Source organism: Xylaria bambusicola (genome assembly GCF_022495145.1).
Source record: "Xylaria bambusicola strain CBS 139988 unplaced genomic scaffold F5B22scaffold_22, whole genome shotgun sequence".
NCBI classification, from domain to species: domain Eukaryota; kingdom Fungi; phylum Ascomycota; class Sordariomycetes; order Xylariales; family Xylariaceae; genus Xylaria; species Xylaria bambusicola.
Genome location: NW_025953575.1, coordinates 26,348 through 42,002, shown reverse-complemented (window position 1 = coordinate 42,002; position 15,655 = coordinate 26,348). Strand labels below are relative to the sequence as shown.

Below are 15,655 nucleotides of genomic sequence, written 5' to 3'. Positions count from 1 at the left end.
TCCATTTTGGGCTTTTTTTGGACCCTACCCCCCCCCCGCGTGTTACGATGAGCTCTTTTTTTTTTTTTTTTTTTTTTTTTTTTTTTTTTTTTTTTCCCTCCTCCTGGCTCTAGCACCGAGAGGCAGGTAAGACGAGTAAAGTAGCCGTTTCGCCCTGGCTCAAGCTGTTGTATGGAACGTTTGTCGCGCTAATCATAACTAAGTACTAGTAAGGTGAGTGAGCGAGTGTACGGTGGACGGTGGACGGTGAATTGATCTACCTAAATCAACACCATAAGCACGATCAGAAAAAGAAAAAGGCAAAACATTTCATCATCTGAGATTTGCCGTTAGTGGTCCTATCAGGATAATTGTCGGGCTCGGAGACCGTTGGTGCCCAAACACATGAATGAACTTCTCACAGCGCCAGCTTTTTATCTTTGACCTGGCTCGCAGTAGGTAAGTAATTGTAGTCGTGTTGCACAATACAAGCCGCACGAAACATCTCTGCGTGGCATGGCTGTTTATGCCTTGCTCTGGCCTTTTGTGCATCCGTGGTGTTGCGAGGTGTCGACAACAGCAGCTACGACATTGGCTTCCTTCTTGTGCCCGTCGATTGTATTGGTCAAGCTGAGCTTCTCCATCCACTAGCGTGAGAATCGTGATCACGACGAGAGACCAAACCTCTACATGTACTACTGTATTAGGTATCTATTGCCAGCCACTTGTTATACCGCTACCTAGGTAGGTAGCTTGTTCTTGTTGGGCGTGCAATACCTACCTAAAGCCACGCATGGTTTCTATGTCATTGGTGGAGCGATACGAGTATCATGACCAAGTCGCAACTTCGTCCTGGCTCTGGTATCTGACCACTGATTGGCTGGGCTTACCAAGCCATCAGTCAACGGTGCCCGTATGGGTAATGGAAAACGTTGAAACCGCCCATAGAAGGAATCACAGCACATATGCACATATGTACCACTGGCTCGATTACCCAGGTAGGTATGTTATGCTGCATTGTACAGTCACATGATATGAGTGCGTGGGCGATCTTGATCAAACACGGAGACTAATAGGAAACCAATGCCCAGCCTCCGGGCCACTAGAAGTACTTACAACCTGTGGCAGACAAACAACCTTATGAATTGAGTACTAGTTAAGTGTGTCAGACCGGCTTTGATTCAGGCCTGCTTGAAGTGTTGAATGAAGGCTGGCTCAAGAGAAAAGCTTGGGACATTACCTAGCTAGGTAGTTGGTTGCAAATAATAAACTCCTAAAGACCCTAAAGACCCTAAAGAAGGAGGACGGAGCAAAGACACGTGAACCGGGGGCGCGGCTGGCTAGGCTGGGTATGCCACTGCCGACGGCAAGTAAATCGCTCGTCACCTGACGACGTTTTACAGGAACGAACAAACCACTGCTGCTCGAGATGAAAGTGAGGCGATGAGTCTGAGTACCTGTTGACGTAAGAATAGGCGATGGGGAGATGGAAGATGGAAGATGGGAAATGGGAGATGGGGACGGGGATGAACTCTCCAGCACTCACCAACATTCTCCAACACAGGTTTATACATTGATGCATGCCTATGTACATAGTAGGTACATATCTACACCATGGTGTAGGTTTGCTGTTGGCTAAAACAGGTAGCCACTAAGTTAAGATATTAGTTTAATAAAATTATAGGAATAAAGGTAGAGGAGGCTCTAGTTGTTAATCAGCTACCTAGGTAAGAAATAGGAATAAATAATAACTGCTAAACTAGGTACCTATTCCTTTACACACACCATGCCCCTCCGATATCCTGATCCTGACCGCACACCCCATTCCCCCCACCAAAGCTTGGCACACGCGCTTAAGGGCTACAGGTACATGTTGTATCTAACAGGTATATACCAGGTAGCTGTTCCGAGAGGCTCGAGGAGGGGTCGGTCATACATCTCCGGCTGTACGCCAGGGTTTCGTACATCTGGAAGCTTCATAAGTCTCATTTTGTCCTCTCTGGGTTCTGCTACAGCAGACCCACGCCCTCGTCTACATAATAATACTCATGGCTGGACAATGCCGCCATCATGACTACTTAAGCACTCTGCCCCCCACCGTCTCTACCTCTACGCCGCCTCGCCCACCATGTACCCTGATACCACGGGTTACAGTCCCGTACTTCCTCCGTGACTCTAAGCCCATGTTGACCTCGACAGCTTCGCTACTCGACAGGGCCGTTACCACTGTACAAGGTCGGTACCTACCTTTGTGTGTAGGTAGGTAGGGAGGCAGGGAGGTAGGGAGCAAGTCTACCTACGTACCCAGGTACCGGTAGGTAGTGGGAGGATGAGACGACCACGACGGATAGGTAGACCGCGTAACTACCGGCGTCCTGGGTGGTGTCTGTCCTGTGCCTTAAGAGGATGTGTGTCACCAACGACTGTCATTGGGCTCCAGATCTACGAAGTAAGGTTGCGAGCAGTGATGCTTCCAAGTCAGTCCAGCTCGAAACGTATAAGGACGATACGCAAGCCGTTGCGTCCCCTCATCGCCTCTCTCTTCTTTTTCTCTCGCCATCCAACATCTACCTACACTATAGGATGTCTCTTGTATGCTTGGTTGGTCTGCGTTCTGTCGCTCACTTTCCGTAGGAAACCCATCGTCACTTCAAGTTCAAGGCTTTAGAAGAGAAGCCCTCCCATAACCTTGCCTACTCAAACACAATACCTACCTACTCCGGCAGCATATATATAACCTATTCCCACTTGACTTCCCTTTCCAACGACAGACCGGACCCGTCTCACCACCATACCATTACTCGTCACCTTCCACCCGTACCTTCGAGCTTTCTCGCTCTGCCGTAGTAAGGCGGTTGTCGTTATCATCTTTCCTGCCCGCCATTTGGAAGCTGTTTATCCACCGCATATATCACCGTTTAGAAGTCGTCGAGTCGGCTGATTGATCAACCAAGCCAGCTCCATTGATACAAACCCCACCACACACGCTGCTCGATCTTAGCATTCATCATGTCGGACCGTATCCCTCATCTCCGCGAGTCTTCGGTAGATTTCGAAGATAACTATACCTTCGATCGTCCTCCTCAACTCAACCTGAGCACTCAACCCGCTGGGGGTTCGTCGCCCAATGGTGCCAGTACTGTATCCCAAGCTGCCGTCATCACAGATCAGACTCCGAGGCGTATGGCGTCTTCTCAGTTGGAAGAGGCAGGACAGCACTACCCCGCCTCCGACAGCACGGCCACTGTTATGGCAGATGAGGTTGCAGCTGCCACCCAAGCTGCTCTTCCCCGTCTTGACCCTGTTGTGCGAGCGCACATCTTGTTTCACGTGAACCGTGACTACAACGGCGCCGTGCAACCCTTAACCGAGGGAGCTGTAGCCGCCCTGAACCATGACTATGCCTACAGCTCGGTTGCTGAATGGGTCCAAGGGCGATCGCAGTTCTCACCCGCTGATCAACTGGGCTTTGACATGTCTAACATGCTTCCTTCTCGGATCCGGACTTCGACTGCGGCTCGAACCGGGAGCACCGTGGAGTCGTCTTGTACCATGGTCTCGAGGTCAACGCTCAAGTCCACGAAGACGTGGGGGGCCCACACCGTCTGTGCTGCTGGGCAGCAGTTCGAGGATGTTTGCACCCCCATCTACCATTCCCATCTTTCATTGGATGATTGCGAGGATTGCACGTGAGGTGCAATGCCATCTGCATCCTGCCAGCCTCCATGGATTGATACTTCATCCCACATCGTCAACATCGACGTCGATGATCAAGGATAATTCAAGTAACGAAAAAGAAGATGGCTGTGTCAGAACAATGATGTGAGAATAGCAATGTTGGTGATACTGGTCCCCAGTAGCTACCTGCTAGGGACCTTGGAACTAGGCAACCGCCTTGTCAGGGAGATCCGCTTTGGCCTTCAGGTCGCCGCTTGGTATTCTGGGTTTTCATTTATATACGCGCGTCCGCAAAAGTTGGATTGTTCCAGTAATCCTCACCTTGAATCCTCGTGTCCAACTATAGGACCGATACACTGCTCATTTGCCTCCTTTCCCTTTGACCCTCACCGACATCCACATGCATTGGCGGTGTAAATGGCAAAGGACAAAAAACAACACAAATTTACCAAGGTACACTTATATCCCAGGTACTCTTCCGCTGGGAAAAGAGTTCTATATGTCGCATCCCATATTTTGATTCTTCGGCCAACGTTCCTTTTCTGCATTCGGATCGTATAGAGGAAAGAATCTGGAAAGCGAGCGACAGAAAATTCACGGGCTGTCCGAAAAGAAGTAGGACGTTATTGCCGACATCCGGTTATCCGATTGACATTCGCCGGTGACGTCGAGGATTTCACCAATGTCTGACACCCTGCTTGGTGTTACCATCCAGGCACTGTATTTGAAGCAGAAGTAGGGATTAGAGATTCAGCTTACGCTGCCATGCTGACATCCGGGCCGAACCTTTAAAGCAGTCATACTGCTACCCAATACATATTTCTCCATCGGGGCTGAAGCTATCGTGGGACGCTTATCACCCCCGCACCTCCATCAGCAGCATACCCCAACATGTTTCTCTTTTCTGCTTTTTTCCCGCAGTTTTCTCTTTTTTTTTTCCTTCTCCGCTCCAGCGGATATATGGGCATTGTGGATAACTAGATCCCGCCTTCCCCAAACAACACTGCTGCGGGGTAGTTCACACCATCTTCCGTGACATCTGGGCATATGCAAGATCCTTTGATAAGGATGGCAAGGGTGCGCCACTGCACTTTCAGCGTCGTACCGTACCTATCCAATTTTTTGAAGCCGAGGCCCATGGCACTGTGATAGAGGGTAGTTTGGTCGAAATTTCCAGAATACCTTATTGCCGATTACCCCTACCCACTCTGCGTGCACATGCAGGCGCTTGAGTAGGCAGATTAGGGTACGGAATAAGCCTGTTAGATAGTATTGATGTCCGCTCTGAGGATTGGATAAATTTCGCTCACTGGTTTTATGATACCGTATATACTTTTAATAGACCCATAGGGAGAGATGATGAAAAATTCATCCCATATTATTGTTTCAATCCCCATTTCGAGGAGAAGAGGGCTAATTGTATCGCAACTCTGCCCCTCCTGATGCGTAGCGTAACGAAGTGACTGAAGCCGCAGATTATTCGCCGGCGCGTTCTTGGGATTAAAAGTTCAAGTCCTCGAAAAATCCAGAAATCCTCTTTTATTCCCGGCCTCGAGTTTCGAGCAAGATTTCATACGAATATCCTTGTTTGCGAGCCGGCTCTTTATTTCGTATACTCTCGCTCTCGCTCTCTTTTCTTTCGTTAAAGCCTTGGTCGTGATTCTAAAGTGCGAAATGTATCGAACAGGAGTGTTTTGCCCACACAAATTTTAGGCTCAACAAGAGTGACATATATATATATATGTGTGTGTGTGTGTGTGGTCCCCAGCCATTGTAACACACACACACAGAAATTGAGACTGATGATACTGTAGTAAGCCGCTCCTATGATTGGGCACAGTATGACAAATTTTGCCGTCCTTTTTTTTTTTTTTTGGCCTTCCTTTGCCATGGTGCACCCCCTTTGTAGTAGAGCGTATTTTTGGTTCGGTGAGAGAATCGAGCGGCTGAGGTATGTGGCTGACTTTGACCAGGCTGGAGGAGCGAATAGGTTGCGCGGATGTGTAAGAAGGGGTTTTATAGCGCTGTCAGGGGTTTATTAGTAAAGAAGGCTAGAATTGCGTTTAAGATTTCGGGTTCTTGGTGGATTTGTTAATTTGTAGTTGTGGAATTGGGTTAGAGGAAGTCAATCTGCCCCCTTTTCTGTATGGAAGGGGGAGGTAGAGAGAGAGGGATGCCTAGATTGCAGTGTTTGCTTCTGGTGGCTGTGCGATATAGTGGTATCGGAGATTGATCGTAGATACATTTCGCATCTAGATTCTTTGTAGAGTCTCTGCTGTTTTCCTTCAAGTTTTGTAAGAGTGAAGGAGGCAAGCAAGCTGTCGAAAGAACTACTTCGTTTCGCCTAGATACTCCGAACGGGGTGGCAAATATGCGCTGTTTTTATCATGCGTCCTCGTGTCTAGGAAGATGACTGTCGTCGTAGAATGGAAGCGCATTTATCGATCCTTTAAATTACGGGTAGACCGGAAAAACAACATCTTCTGGCATCTCTCCTGACATGTTGCCATGATCTGACAACGCCTTGCCTAGTTTTGGACTTTTAAAGCCTGAAGCACTGCGGAGTCGTGTGTTCTCCTTGATACCGTTGACTTCGTTCGTTCCTCATCTCTCTTCGTCCCAGCACTTCTTCAAGGGAAAAGATCGGCCCCTGTTCCAATAAACCCTGACGCTCCATTATTGTTGAAACCAGATATTAACCCTCGCCATAAATCTTGGGTAAGAATCATGTCTTGTACTTTGTATCTTGTGGCCGTTTCGTTCTGCCTCTGTCTATCATCAGAGACTAGTGTCGAAAGCGTATATTTAGTAGAGCCCTATCGTCTGTAGAGTTTATTCTGCACAAGGGACCAGCTGTCTTCTAGTTTCGTTGATATGTGTCCATATAATCTTTTCAACCTCATTTAACCGCGAAAAATTAGGGACGAGGCGTGATTGTTCTTTGTCTTTCTTGGTAATACGATTTTATCAACTGTTCGAAGTTCAATCAGCACGAATATGCAAGAATTTAGTAGATAGCAAGAGTTCCCCTGAGGTTAGCAAGAGGAATGAAATGAATTACCCTTACCTAGAAGCCCAACACTGTTAAAATTAATTTGTTTTTGCAGATTATTAGTTATAGAGGATTCAAATTCTTAATTTTGACAGCAAAGCGCTATATGAAGATACCCAATTGTAGGGAGACGACGGCACAGACAAGGGAGCGGTAATAAAAGGTCAAAGAACCCAACGATAAGACCAAACAACCAAATTTAAACGAAACAGGAAAAGAGAAGAGAATGATATGAGGCAAATAAGATGCCTAACACCTAATACCTAAAACTGACGGACAAAGGCAAGGCAGAATTAGAGGTGGGAAACTGGTTGGGCAGGAATTGCCCACCGATAAAAAATTGAGGCTTTTACATGGAGCAGCCAGTTGCAGCAGTTTTAGGGAAAAGCAGGACTAAGTAGATCAAATCACATGCAAGACGATTGGTCAGGACACTCTGAATTTCCGGAGTAATTGACTGACAGCTAATGTGGACCCTCTGGTTGGATCTCCTTGTATATGCGTTGTAACAGGGTGGATCGGGAGTGCATACATAGGATGATACCGGGTGATTTCATGCCTTGCTTGATTCTCGGGCCTAAGGAGGGGCTAATGCGATATAGTATATACATAGTAGGCAGAGATAGATAGAGACGCTATGTGTATTGTTTTGTCCAGCAAAACACGGATCGTGATATGGATAGGGCATGCTAAATTGATATTTCAGAACAACAGAATATGTTGAATGTTGGCATCATTTCTTTTATTTTTTATACATATTAACTCATCTACGACCACAATCTACACATGCCATCTGCACCAGCTGACACAATCCATGGATGCTGGGGATGCCATGCTACATCCGTTACACCAAGCCTATTAACCACGCGGTGGCCCGAAAGCATCTTTACCGGTGTTATCGTAGGACCTTCCATAAGGTCATTCACCACCTTACTGTGGAAGATCTGAAGCGTTCCGTCGTCACTACAATCCGCAAAGAGCGGATATGAGCCTGGATGGAACTTTACGGATCGTATAGCTTGTTCATGAAATCGTAACGTCTTGTACGGCCGGACTGACATCTCAAGATCGTGCCAAAGTAGGCGACGGTCATACGAACCAGCAATTAAATGATCACCACCAGGATGTATATCAAATGATGAAATCCAGCGACAACCCGGTTGGATGGTCTTAACAAGTTCTTGTCTTTGCAGATCATAACAGCGTATTGTCCTTTGAGTCGCCACGAAAAACAGAGGTCGTGAAGGATGGAAGGAGGCCGTCTGTGCAGCACCGCCCGGTAGTTTCCGGAAGGGTATTTGTGTGAGATGCTTGCTCAGGGTGTGTATAGCCACAGCGCTACGTTGGCCCATTGGTGACACCGTGCAGAAGAAGTCACCTCTACGGTGCCAATTTATGGTTTTGATAGGTGATCTGACGGTCGCCTTCAGCAAAACACCTTCGTCCTCTAAGCGCGCGCCAGGCCGAGACCATTTGCCGGCAGGGTCTTTCCTTGCACCAGCGGCTGTGGTCTGTTGTTTGGCATTGTTGGCATATCCAAACCCGGCATCGAGTATGGCTCGACTGGCTTGTTCTAGTTCAGGGTTTATGGTGGATGGTATCATCAAGTAGAGATCCTCGCCAACGGCAGCCGATAGTATTAAGCCATCCTGGCCAGGGCGCCACCTAACAACATCAACAGGATCTTCACTGCTGAGCTTGGCTTGCCACTGTTGTCTTCCATCCGAGAGACCCCAAACTCTAACAGTACCATCATCACCACCAGAGGCTAACCACTGGCCTGATGAATCAATGGCTACTGACCTCACCCTCCCCTCATGACCAGCGAATTCGATAGAAGCAACTGTAGGGAACGGCCGCAACTCCTCAGGACGAGGTAATTTTGGTAGTAGCGATGTAGGATCGATATTGAGTCTGTTTTTCCGCACGCGAGGAGCAAGGTACAGATCCAAGCATCTCTCAAACCGCTCCTTAACGAACTGATCATAGGCAGGGGTTCGCCTGAGCGAGTCGTACTTTTGCGGCAAGTATGATTTCTCTCGTTCTTCTGGTTCCGTCTCTTCCCACGCCTTTCTCTCTGCGTTCGTTGGGAGGTATTCCGGTGGAGGGTTGTAGGAAAGGTCGTATCCTGGAGGAGCAAGCTTGGGCGCAGGAATATGCATAATATTAGGCGGGCGAGGGGTTTCATCCGCCCATAAGTCGTAGTGCACTTCCTCTTCTTCGTCCTGCTCTTTCTCTCTCTCCTCAGGAGGCTTGTATGGCAATATCCTGCCTTCTCGAATAGCTTTGACTAGTTTCATCACACGCTTAGCCTCATGCTTAGAGGGCACAAAGCGCCGCTTCGGTTCTGGAGCTGCAGATAACGGAAATTGTTCTACATGGCTGGTGTACCATTCTACGGTATCCTGTCACAATTTTGTCAGTTAACGCAATTCGTATAATCTAATTGCGTCTATGCTCACCGGATACATGTTGTAGCCTTCTTCAGGGACTTGTTTCATTTGAACGCGGCTAAGTAGCTCCAACTCATCACGGCTGAGATTTAATGGTTTGCCCGTTTCAGGATCTGTCAAGCCAGTCCACCCTTCAGGCAGTTCAATGCTGTCTAGAAGAGAATCAAGTGCTTCTCCTGTAGCCGGGCGAAGGATCTTCTTGCCGTTGATGTTGTAGCCAATATGAGGATATGAGTCGTAGAAGGAGAGGGGAATATTTCCAATCTTGAAGCGCAATGTTAGCATACATGATTAATAGAGGTTTTTTTTTTTTTTTTTTTTTTTTTTTTTTTTTTTTTTTTTTTTTTTTTTTTTTTTTTTTTTTTTTTTCAAGCCACACGATAGCCGTGCTTGTATAGCAGGGTAATCGAGGTCATAACGGGGCTAGGGGTCACAGGCGCGTCGGAACACGTACGGTATTGATAGGGCCTTGCGCATCAGAATCGTCGGAGTCATACACCGGATCAATCTCGTCGTATACGTATCGAACGCCGCCATTTGCGTCTTTCTCAATCTTATAGTTGGGACGATCGTCTTCATCTTCGTCTTCGATGGTAGCGCCATCGGTGAGAACCGACTTGTCCTCTACTCCTTCGTCGTCGGTAGGTATGTCTTCGCTTGCTATTTCGTCCTCAGAATCAGACTCATCGTCGTCTTGGTCATCTTCTTCGACGAACTCGTCTTCAGAATCGTCGTCATCGTCGAACACGGCGTTGAGAATCGCGTCGCCGAAGTCGTCAGGGTCGGCGTTCTGGGTGGGTATCGCAGTAGCAGCAGCAGCATCATTGGCCTCAATGATTGAAGCTTTGCGCTTCAAAGTGGCGTTTGCCGAAACCATTTTGTAGGAATTGGCAATGCTGCCACCTACAGGTTACAAGGGTCCGCTGATGAGCTTGTCCGCAACTTTTTTTTTTACTATCTTCTATCTTCCCTCCAGAGCTGGGGTTTTCTGCCAATCTAAAAGCTGACCGCCTTCCATTTGTGACCACACTGTCGCGGCTCGTCTCCGCTTCGCTTTGCTTAGACCCACTTGTGACGCGCCCCCAGGGCTGTGACACCGACCATTGGCACTCACTCTCGATGCTCCAAATACCGTTCCGAGACAAAGAAATGATGCTTCTGAAATGGAAATACGAGGTGCGTAAATATTTAAGGTACGCGGAGACGGCTGTATGGGCTCCAAAATGAACGCGAGCAAGTCATGGTTCATTGATCGGTCGGTCGGTCGGTCGGAAATCCAACCGAAGTCTTTCCCGCGTGGGGCAAATCGGGGTCTATCTGGGTGTCACCGTGTAGATTGATAGGCTAAACATCTCCGATGGACATCTGTTACCCAACGCCATTTAATACCCCTGTCAGGATTATAGTAATTTAGCTATCACTCTCCAGGTCCATTACTTTTTCTTCCTCGTGCGTGCTCGCTCACCAGCTGCCATAACTAAGTAATGCCCGCATTCTCGGTAAGATCGTTACGTAGTATTCCGCAATTCCGATCCCTCCTCAGCTAACGCGGCACCAATTCACAGCGACTCGTCCGTTTCCTTGCCAGAGATGGCAAGGTATACTACGGAGATGCCATATTGCCCAAGGGCGTCACAAATATTGCTCAGACGAAGAAGGCTAAAGTTATCACTGGCGACATCTTCGGGAAGCATGAGGTTACAGAGAACGTGGCCGACGTAAGGCTGCTATTAGCGCCCTTGGCTCCTGAAGACGTCAAGACTGTCCGATGCCTCGGCCTTAACTACGCTCTGCATGCAAAAGAGGTAACAGCTAACTACACCGGCGCCAGCTACTGATTCCTCGTGAGAGGTGTTTCGTCAAGATTCGAGAACTGATATTGGCGATTGAACTAGTCCGGCCTTCCACTTCCCAAGTATCCCGTTTTGTTTGTACGTATAAGCCTTATCCACTCAAAGTCCAATCGGGGTCGAATGCTAACAGGATATATGCACCACCTAGTACAAGCCAGCTACAGCATTGGCGGGTCCCACAGATCGCATCCCGGTGCCCCTAATGGCTCAGGAGTCGCTAGGGCTCGACTACGAGTGCGAGCTCGTCGCCATCATTGGCAAGACGTGTACAGACGTCTCGGAGTCTGAAGCTTTAGACTATGTTCTCGGCTACGCCATTGGTAACGATGTCTCTCACCGCGACTGGCAAATTCAGCGCGGCGGTGGCCAATGGTCAATGGGCAAGGGTTTTGATGGTTGGGCACCTTACGGTCCTGGTATTGTCAGCAGTAAAATAGTCAAAGACCCTCACACGTTGAAGATTAGCACACGTTTGAATGGCAAAACCGTGCAGGTAAGCTAGAATGAATATCAGGTGCGGATATTTTGCGTCGCTAATAAAACGGATAGGAGAGCAACACGGGTGACATGATATTCAATGTCAAGCAAACAATTGCGTTTCTCAGCAAGGGTCACACCCTCCAGCCTGGCGATCTAATTTGGACCGGTACCCCGTCCGGTGTTGGAATGGGAAGGCAGCCGCAGCTATGGATGAAGGATGGTGATGTCGTCGAGGTCGAATTAGAGGGCGTCGGTGTGTGTACTAACAAGGTCGAATTTGTTAAGGATAGTGCCAAGCTATGAACTTACTAAACACCGTTTGGTTTCGGGAGGGCGGACTGGTGATGATATCTAAAATTGCCCGGGAAAGAATCCATTGTTATTTGGGAGCACCACATAATTGTCTGCTCTATTCTATGGCTTGTAGGAGACGAGCGATTTTGACGTTCTGTTTCTAGTGTACTCTATCGGTAGTTCTTAAGCGAATCCATGCGTATCTGTATCTTTGTATTGTGACTATATACTTGGTGCATGTAGTATCCTGACTTCGGGCGGACGTAAACAATTAAGTAATCATACAACAATCTCCGATCCCCAATCTGGGGTTTTGAGACCACCTTAGCGTAAATGACTAAACCCAAGTTGTAACAAGCTTCAACAATCCTTGCTTGTTGTTGAGAGTCTTGGCAAATGTTGGACGCCACAGGCCATTCACTAAGTAAGTATGTTTCACGTGCGCTGCCTTGCGTGGCGGGTGCTTTGTATAGAATAGACTTCGGTGAGCTAACGTGGGAATTCCTCCGAGGCTTACCCTCTGAGACCCCTCTTTGTTATTCAACCGTTTTCCCTTTCAAAGCTAGAATCACTATGTTTGGGAGAGACTAAGTCTTAATGGTAGGTTCGAGTACCTAGACACCTAGACGCGAGAAACCAGGTTATTCCGCCTTCCAACATAGCCTCTTTCGCTCTCCTTAGGGATGCACAAGACCGCTCCGGTCCGACTCAGCCCCAAGCAGCTGACATGCGTTCTTACCTATCAAGCTTGATTTAGTCCTAATCTCTGTACAAGCACATAAAAGCGTGCTCCACTAGGCCGAAACGGCCATTCATTTCTATCATCGCGTAAGGCATCCAAGCTCGATGAATACGGTATTCGGTGATTGCGGCTGAAGGGCAGAGCTCTACTAGTTGTTCTGGTACTGACAATATGAGTTCATACTGAAAGCCTAACCTCAATGTACTTATAATCAAAGAATTAAGTAGGCAGCTATTTTACTCTCAGCCAGCTAGTTGATTTCCTTTTTCTGCTTTAGGTAGCTGTTCTATCTAATACGTTATACTCTTTGGTAACGCCACACTCTACCTTTTCTACTACTAAATGAAATCGGCCAGATATCTAGAGGAGGAAGAAAACACAACGGTAGCTGCAGCACGTGAAACTCGGTGTTTGAGCTTACTCTATCGCAAAGCCTGTTCAAAGCCACTCCTGCGAGAGTTGCTTCTATCAACGACCGACTTCCCCGCATGCTGATCGTTAGTCAAGACTCCTCCGCAAAGGAGATTCGCCCAATTGCACAGGATGCATGGGCTCAACACGATAATGACACCGATAATGGAGCCGCTAGGTGGAAAGGGAAGGGAAAAGCTATTGTACAAAACAGCAACGATAATAGCCCTCCCATAGAGGTGTCATCTGAGGCTTTCACGGTCGACTGGACGAAGTATGAGCCTCCAGAAGGCTTAAAGTATCTTGGAGACATTGATTCAGAAATGATCATGCAGATCATTCAACAGTCCATCGACAGAGTAAAAGCTCGGATAGCTGACGAAGAAGACGCGAGAAAAGCTGCGGCTGAAACAGAGAAGCCGAGTCACGACGAAGCGGCTAACGAAGAAAAGGAGGCGGTTGTTCCCAAAGATAAAGGTATTGAGGGTAAGCAACATGAAGACTCAAGTCCAACGAACAGTTTAGACTGGCCATTACACTCGACCCAGGACATCTCGAGGACTGATGGCACTTCGGGACCTTTTTCAACTGAACTATCGAAACGGCCGCCTGGAGTCCGGGGCCTGATGAAGTTATTTCGAAAACGCAACCAGGGCTCTGAGAAGGGAGAGTCGAGCGCAGCCGGCGCTGCTCATTCCTCGGGTGAATATAGAGCACATTCAGTAAAGAGAAGCATCGTATCAGACCTGATCAACAAAGCGAAAGAGCCCGAAGCACCTGATGTGTAAGTGCCAGCAGAGAACGCCAAGAAATGCACGATGCAGTAAACTTATCATACTATAGCGAGTGTGTCTCCTGCCTGGATGACTTTGCATCCTCGGAGACTGTCCGAGCCCCGTGCCACAACTACTGCAAACCTTGCTTCCACCGCCTCATTGCCTCAGCCTGCCAGAATGAGCAGCACTGGCCGCCAAAATGCTGCCTGAACACCATCTCTGAAACCACAGTCCACTCAAATGTCAGCCCCCAGCAATGGCAGGAGTACGCGGAGCGCGCGGTAGAGTGGAACCAGCCCGTGGCCGATAGGATCTACTGCAGCCAGCCAGAATGCAGTTTGTTCATCCGGCCCGAGTACGTCATTCTCGCACAGGGCCTGGCGCGCTGCAGTGACGGTCACTACACCTGCATTATCTGTCGCAACGCGCAGCACGCCGGCGACGCCTGCCCGCAGGACGAGGACGTGATCCGGACGAACGAGCTCGCCGAGGCCGCAGGATGGAAGCGGTGCAACCGGTGCCAGGCCTTCGTAGAGCACTCCGACGGCTGCCAGCATATGACCTGTCGCTGTGGCGCAGAGTTCTGCTATGTCTGCGGCGCGCCCTGGCAGACGTGCGGGTGCACGATGACGCACCTCGCGCACTTCAAGCGCCAAGCGGAGGCGCGCCGACGGGAGCGGCTAGACCGTGAAGCGCGCGAGGAGGCCGAGATCCAGGAAGCGCTCCGCCTCGTCCGGGAATTTGAGCTCGAAGAGGAGCGCAACGCGCAGATCCTCCGCGAGAAGGAGCGTCGACTCGCCGAGGAGCGCTGGCGCAAGAGACACCAGGAACTTCAGGCCGAACGACGGGAGGCTGCGGCGCGCTTCGAGGAGCTGCGGGAAGTTATCTCAGAGTTGCATGAAACACAGCGCACAGCCGTGCAGCAGCACCAGGAGAAGCGCGAAAACCAGCTCGCGATCAAGGGCGATGCCGTGCGAAGACGGATGCGGGACCTCCATGATCTCGAGCGCGAAACGGGCCGGGCGATAGACGACGCGCGGATCGCGCGGCGGGAGACGGAGCTAAAAGCCGAGTATGTAGCTCGCGCGATCGAGGAGAGACATATAGAAGAGCAGTACGCCGCGAAGCTGCGGGAGTTCTTCGGAGAAGATGGAGAAACGAAGATGCAGGCCGCCATGACGGAGTTGCGGACGAGGATGGACAGAGATTTCCGGGCATGGAGGAAGTGGCGCGACAATGATCTCGCGGGATACTGCCATTCGCTGCGGGAGGAGCAGGGTATACGTGAAGAGCTCATGGAGGAGAAAGAGAGGCGTCTCGAGACGCGTAGGCATGAGGTCATGTTAGGCGTCGCGAAGCGGAAGACGGCGGAACTCAGGTGGGTGCGCGAGGTATTTGAGGAGCGCGGCCGCTTGCTTGATGAGCTGGAGAATAGCGAGATTGAGAAGCTTGGGGATGTCGGCGATCAGTTCCCTGAAGACCCCGCGGAGCAGGAAGCTTGGATTGTGATGAAGGAGTAGGTATGCTTTCCATTGTGCTTCACCAGGCATACGTTGAATATGCACGCATACGTACCTAGCTAACATATGGTATGTTATGAACTGGTAGAGAGAAGTACTGGACCTGGAACACTGCATACGTTCACATTGCGAGTGGTTTCATATATTCGCTCCTATGGTATGTAGCTAATATGCGCAGAAATCAAAGCCGTACTAACGCTTCTTTCAGTCTTATCGGCTTAGCCACCGTTCTACTATATGAGGTGCCTGCTGAATATGTGTGGCTCCAACCTCGCGACACCAAAGTTTCCAAGAGGAGAAAACATAAACAGAGTAGGGCCGCCACTCGGGGACAGAGCTCCAGAAACATATAAGGGGTGGTAATTGATAAAACCATTCTCGCACTGCAATACTTATTCGAATCATGTATATGCCGTG

At 49.1% G+C, this 15,655-nt stretch overlaps 4 protein-coding genes across 4 annotated transcripts; 3 read left to right on the top strand and 1 right to left on the bottom strand.

Moving 5' to 3' along the window:
- The first annotated feature begins 2,764 nt into the window (after positions 1-2,764).
- On the top strand, positions 2,765-3,858 carry F5B22DRAFT_192195 (uncharacterized protein). The gene is made up of 2 exons (XM_047969512.1): positions 2,765-2,825; positions 2,934-3,858. Exon 2 carries the CDS (start codon positions 2,989-2,991, stop codon positions 3,670-3,672), a length of 684 nt encoding a protein of 227 aa, XP_047830499.1. The 5' UTR covers positions 2,765-2,825; positions 2,934-2,988; the 3' UTR covers positions 3,673-3,858.
- A 3,410-nt stretch (positions 3,859-7,268) lies between these two features.
- Positions 7,269-10,628, bottom strand: F5B22DRAFT_192144 (BOP1NT domain-containing protein). The gene is made up of 3 exons (XM_047969511.1): positions 9,617-10,628; positions 9,172-9,426; positions 7,269-9,114 (listed from the first exon to the last, which is right to left on the bottom strand). The coding sequence occupies exons 1-3, from the start codon at positions 10,037-10,039 to the stop codon at positions 7,477-7,479; spliced, it is 2,316 nt and encodes a 771-aa protein (XP_047830498.1). The 5' UTR covers positions 10,040-10,628; the 3' UTR covers positions 7,269-7,476.
- Positions 10,344-11,874, top strand: F5B22DRAFT_192129 (fumarylacetoacetate hydrolase). The gene is made up of 5 exons (XM_047969510.1): positions 10,344-10,661; positions 10,728-10,967; positions 11,058-11,093; positions 11,164-11,508; positions 11,565-11,874. Exons 1-5 carry the CDS (start codon positions 10,647-10,649, stop codon positions 11,796-11,798), a joined length of 870 nt encoding a protein of 289 aa, XP_047830497.1. The 5' UTR covers positions 10,344-10,646; the 3' UTR covers positions 11,799-11,874.
- A 759-nt stretch (positions 11,875-12,633) lies between these two features.
- Positions 12,634-15,315, top strand: F5B22DRAFT_191962 (uncharacterized protein). The gene is made up of 3 exons (XM_047969506.1): positions 12,634-12,754; positions 12,888-13,726; positions 13,786-15,315. The coding sequence occupies exons 2-3, from the start codon at positions 13,020-13,022 to the stop codon at positions 15,236-15,238; spliced, it is 2,160 nt and encodes a 719-aa protein (XP_047830496.1). The 5' UTR covers positions 12,634-12,754; positions 12,888-13,019; the 3' UTR covers positions 15,239-15,315.
- Positions 15,316-15,655: the final 340 nt, after the last annotated feature.

Bases quoted from the DNA above. Each gene is read 5' to 3' on its own strand.
- F5B22DRAFT_192195 (XM_047969512.1), top strand. From the start codon at position 2,989: ATGTCGGACCGTATCCCTCATCTCCGCGAGTCTTCGGTAGATTTCGAA.
- F5B22DRAFT_192144 (XM_047969511.1), bottom strand. From the start codon at position 10,039: ATGGTTTCGGCAAACGCCACTTTGAAGCGCAAAGCTTCAATCATTGAG. The intron at 9,427-9,616 runs GTACGTGTTCCG...TTGCGCTTCAAG, and splicing joins CGCAAGGCCCTATCAATACC to ATTGGAAATATTCCCCTCTC. The intron at 9,115-9,171 runs GTGAGCATAGAC...AAATTGTGACAG, and splicing joins AAGGCTACAACATGTATCCG to GATACCGTAGAATGGTACAC.
- F5B22DRAFT_192129 (XM_047969510.1), top strand. The intron at 10,968-11,057 runs GTAACAGCTAAC...CGATTGAACTAG, and splicing joins ACGCTCTGCATGCAAAAGAG to TCCGGCCTTCCACTTCCCAA. The intron at 11,509-11,564 runs GTAAGCTAGAAT...TAAAACGGATAG, and splicing joins TGAATGGCAAAACCGTGCAG to GAGAGCAACACGGGTGACAT.
- F5B22DRAFT_191962 (XM_047969506.1), top strand. From the start codon at position 13,020: ATGCTGATCGTTAGTCAAGACTCCTCCGCAAAGGAGATTCGCCCAATT. The intron at 13,727-13,785 runs GTAAGTGCCAGC...ATCATACTATAG, and splicing joins GAGCCCGAAGCACCTGATGT to CGAGTGTGTCTCCTGCCTGG.